The 4774-nt window shown below is 35.5% G+C and overlaps 2 protein-coding genes across 2 annotated transcripts in view; one reads left to right on the forward strand and one right to left on the reverse strand.

The window, feature by feature from the left end:
* Window positions 1-1012, reverse strand: part of LOC109585648 (uncharacterized) — a 1362-nt gene extending 350 nt beyond the window's left edge. Inside the window, exons 1-5 of the mRNA XM_020001784.1 lie at window positions 895-1012; window positions 574-846; window positions 247-525; window positions 124-192; window positions 6-74 (exon numbers count right to left, since the gene is read on the reverse strand). Coding sequence (XP_019857343.1) covers window positions 6-74; window positions 124-192; window positions 247-525; window positions 574-846; window positions 895-925 — 721 coding nt within the window. The 5' untranslated portion in view covers window positions 926-1012. The remainder of the gene's footprint in view (window positions 1-5; window positions 75-123; window positions 193-246; window positions 526-573; window positions 847-894) is intronic.
* A 2405-nt stretch (window positions 1013-3417) lies between these two features.
* Window positions 3418-4774, forward strand: part of LOC100639075 (ras-related protein Rab-22A-like) — a 4500-nt gene continuing 3143 nt past the window's right edge. The window contains exons 1-2 of the mRNA XM_003389587.3: window positions 3418-3567; window positions 3613-3678. Coding sequence (XP_003389635.2) covers window positions 3674-3678 — 5 coding nt within the window. The 5' untranslated portion in view covers window positions 3418-3567; window positions 3613-3673. The remainder of the gene's footprint in view (window positions 3568-3612; window positions 3679-4774) is intronic.

The following is a 4774-nucleotide window of genomic DNA, read 5'->3' on the forward strand; positions in this document are numbered from 1 at the left end:
CTAACTTTGTGCAGTAGCATCAGTATTGGTGGTTACTTGAGTCTCACTACTACTATCTTGTAATTGTCCAGATCCTGTATTTATTATAATAGTCAATGTATATATGTTATATTATATCATTACTTGAAGATGTTGAAGTACTTGCTTGTTGACAAGATGGCATCACTGTTACTGCTGAAGGAAATGACTTTCCTATTGTATTAGAATATAAATAAGTTAAGTGTATTTATAAAACTGTTCATTTACTATATTCCATTATTATATCACTAGCTAAAGACATTGCTTCCTTTGATTTCATTAGAATGCTTGTCAGAGTACATAACTTGCTATGATCTTCAGCTACAGCACTTAATATTAGTAACATTGGATCTCCTACCAATGAACAACCGCAACTCTTCACTTCTGTTAATGTATCCTTAGATATCAATCCCTCTGTATGTAAGAGATCAACTGATTCCTCAGTAAGAACAACTTGAGCTAGTCTACCAATATAAAACTGTAATATCTCACTAACAGGATCTGCCACTAACAAAAATATAAATAAATGCTGCGAAATGATAATAAAATGATTACTTGTTTTGTGAATATTATTAGACACAGCTAATGCATTCATTCCACGGAGTGCATTAGCCAGTGTCTGCCATACAAGAGTATGATCAGAGCCTTCAGTCAACCACTTGGCTAAACACTCCATCAGGCAATTTGAAGGATCTCCTTTATTAGCTGACTCAATAGCTTTCAGTGTGTGATAAGGTAGGCCAAGATTCAATCCAAAGTCAAACCATCTTGCTTCAGGAAACTTGTAATGCCTCAAGACTTGTAAAACAAAGTTTAGCTTGCTAATATCTGTACACAAAATATGTATATCAGTGTATTATAAATAATCTGACTCACCTAATGAGAAATGTGATAGTTTTGAAGCCATTTGAAACTAGTTTAAGTAAGGTAAAAGGAGAGGTAAAGGTAAGACGAGAAGTAAAAGCAGAGCACAGCAAATTCCAAACAACAGGGAGGGGCTGGTTTAACTAGTGTCACGAAAAAAATTGTCCCCCGTGAAAATTTATCCTATGATAGAAATATCAGTTATATCACGTGATATTTTATGTCCGCGTCAGCAAATTTTTGTCCTACCCAAAGAAAAGTGTAAAAGAACTATAAATCTTTGTATTCGACTTTGTCCCTTAATTATTTATCTATGGAATACACATACAAAGCATGTGGGACCCTTTATTATACGTTCAAAGTGCGCAGAAGAAGATTTCAGATCGAAGAAGGATGACAGACTGTGCCCAGGGGCGAATCTAGGATTTAATTTTTGGGGGGCAATTATGAGATGGGAGGGGTAATTAGGGAGTGTGGTCAACTAAACTTGTGCAAAACTTTCTGGGAAGTAAAAATTATAAAGACTAAAGCCTGTTAAAATGAGCTCTATTGTGGTTTAAAGATTGTTTACATAGTCCAGTACTGCAGCTGCTTCACAGTTTACATAGGTAAGCCAAAGTTTACATTACTCCAAAAAATTTTTGGGGGGGCATTGCCCCCCCTGGCCCCTCCATAGATCCGCCACTGACTGTGCCAAGAACCGAGTGAAGAACCCAGGAAAGAGCAGGGGCGGATTTAGGGGGGGGGTTCGTGGGGTTGCAACCCCCCCAAAACATTCAGTCTAACTCAAAAAATTTTTAATGTTTTTATTGTTGCAACAGTGGTAAAAGTGCTAACCACCTAGTTTATATAGCAACATAACTGTGGTTAGTGAATATAATTAACAAAGAATGAGCTCCAAAAATGGTAGAAAAGTTGATTTTCACGTGATTTTAACCACAAAATAGCGCCGAAAAGGGGGCGTGGCCAAAATTTTGGCGCGCTTCGCGCGCCATTTTTTCTCTCAACTCTCCCATTTGCAAAATCCTGGATCCGCCCCTGAAGAGGATGATCTTCTGGAGGAGGCAGCTGTGTATTTAGCTGATAGAAAGTGTCCAGAAGGTTGTAGTGCTAACAGAAAGAGGCAGATAAGGAAACTATGACTGAGCTGAAAAGTTTGTCACAGTTTTCAGTGCAAAATGGAGAACCGTATATATTACCAGACCAAGATGAATGGTCAACTATATCATGATAGCGTATGTGTTTTGTGTATTTTAAATAGTTTAGTTAGTTATGTGTATGTATGTATGTACGTAGTATGATATCTGTGCCTTTGTAGACAAACTCAGTATATATATGCATCTGTATTGATGATTTGAATAATTAAATCAAAACATCAATTATAACAAACTGATGGAACAAACAGTGTAGTTATATATGATAGCTTGCCCGGCGATGGTATTGATAAATGTACCAGGGAGCAGATAGCAGCAATACTGCAATGCACTGAGTACAGGGAAGTTAAAGTGACTGTTCCTAGTATGCAAATTAAGGCAAAATGGACAAAAAGATTGTGGTTTATGTGCCCTTGCTTTTGCAATGTCAATTTGTGCTGGTTAAGACTCAACTTCTTGCAGCTGTATTTAACATAAGCTTCGTTTCCATCTTTTATAATGCTTAGAAAAGAATGTGACCATCAAAAGAATGCAGGTTTCCTATATACTGCCTGTGCAGACAACCTATAGTAATGAAGGAAGAATGGTAAAATGTTCTTAATGTAAGGAGTGGTATCACGTAGAGTGCATGTGAACAAATACCAGATGTTTGGACAGATAAGGACTACTTTTGGTCATGTAACTGTTGTAAAAGCTGAAGACAATTATTGTTTGATAATGAAATGTATTATTATTATTATTAATATTGAGTGCCAAGTAAATTTTCCTTATCAAAATAGTCTATGCATAATATTATGATCCTAGGATAAAATATTTCAGATAGAATTCATCCTAGGACAAAAATATTTCATATATTATTTTGTCCTAGGACAAAAAAATTAGTCCTAGGGTAGGACAATAAAAGCTTGCCTAGGACAAAATATTTCTGAAAAATTTTGTCCTAGGACAAAATATTTCTGCAAGATTTTGTCCTAGGATAAAATATTTTGTCTCATAGGACAAAATTTGGGTGGGACAGATTTTTCTGTGACATAACCACTTCCCTAGCCATACCTTAAAAATGAAATGCTGTGATTCACTTGAATCTTCCTCTTCTGAGAGAAGAGGTTCATCAGATCATTCCTCTCCTCCTCCTGCTATTTTGAGGTGCATGTTTTTTGATAAAGGAACAGAGGCAGGCCTATCAATAAATATTCCTTTTGATACCATGATTTGGACCTAGAGCAATCAAAGGAAGAGTCTTCAGAAGATTTTAACCTGCTTACAGACTACAGAGGCACTAACTACTACTTTTTAAAGTAATATGTGATAATACATCTTCATTCATTGTGTATTTTATAATGTGTGTATATTATTAGATATTCATATACATGTACATGTAGGTTGGGAGTCTCAGTTACTTGAAATGGGTTTCCTTGCAATGTTCTTATTTCCAGTTTATAGTTATAGCCAGTTTCCACGTCACACGCCCACAAGCTGGACCAATGTCTGGGGAAATCGTTGGATGATATTCCGCATTATGATTGGAGCTGTAAGTGAGAGAAAGGATGGGATTGAATATTGGAACCTTCTTTAGGGTTTGATAAAGATGAGAGGTGATAGCTGTTGGAGGGACTTGACTTGTATGAACTATCATTATGAGGTTTGTACATTGTATATTGTATAGTGTATGATGCTTTAATGTGGTGGAGTTTCAGTTTGACATTTTGTGATCTGAGATTGATTTATAATCAGCATAAGTTACCATTTAGATGTCATTGTTAGTGCTGTATGGGCATATTCATGCTTTTTAAGAAAATGGTCCCGAAATCACCCAAAATTTTTCTTACATTTTTTGATGCATATTGATGTCCTTATGCTGTGTAGAAAGTTTGAGGTGATTCCGACTGAAAATTTTCGAGTTATGGCCATTAAAAATTGGTCAATTTTCGAAAATTACCCTGTACTATTATAGCCCATAGTTTTTTTCCAAAAAATGGCTCCGAAATCCCCCCCCCCAATTTTTATTACAATTTCTGATACATATTGACGTCCTTATGCTGTGTAGAAAGTTTGAGGAGATTCCGACTAAAAATTTATGAGTTATGGCCATTAAAAAAATTGGCCAATTTTCAAAAATTAGCCTGTACTATAGCCCATGGTTTTTTCCAAGAAATGGCTCCAAAATCACCCCAAATTTTTATTACATTTTTTGATACATATTGATGTCCTTATGCTGTGTAGAAAGTTTGAAGTGATTCTGCCTAATAATTTTTGAGTTATGGCCATTTTTAAAAATCAGCCAATTTTCGATAATTACCATGGTTTCTTCCAAAAATTGGTTCCAAAATCACCCCCAATTTTTATTACAAACATCTTCCAATTTCCAATTGGAATTTCTAATTATAGTCAAATTTCTTGAAAAAATGCCAATTTTACAAACTTTCTTCAGAAAATTTACAAAAATGTTTAAAATGACATTAATTGTGCAGAAACAGATTAAAAACTGTCAAAAGTGTTGTGTGTTTGTTGTGTGTCATACATATATACATGTACATGTATACTGGTACTGTATAGTGGATACTGTAAATGTTTGATAGCCCTGTGTCTTTATGCATTTATTCAAATTCGGCTTAAACGAGAAGGTGCGGTATAAAAGGCGGTGCCCTGGGCATGGTGGTTTTCGTTTTTTTCACGTGTAAAAATGTCTGCTCTAGATGATGTTGCTTCTTTAAGGAAAAACGCAGGAAGAGAGGGGT

Source organism: Amphimedon queenslandica, unplaced genomic scaffold (assembly GCF_000090795.2).
Source record: "Amphimedon queenslandica unplaced genomic scaffold, v1.1 AMPQUscaffold_13029, whole genome shotgun sequence".
Lineage (NCBI taxonomy): Eukaryota > Metazoa > Porifera > Demospongiae > Haplosclerida > Niphatidae > Amphimedon > Amphimedon queenslandica.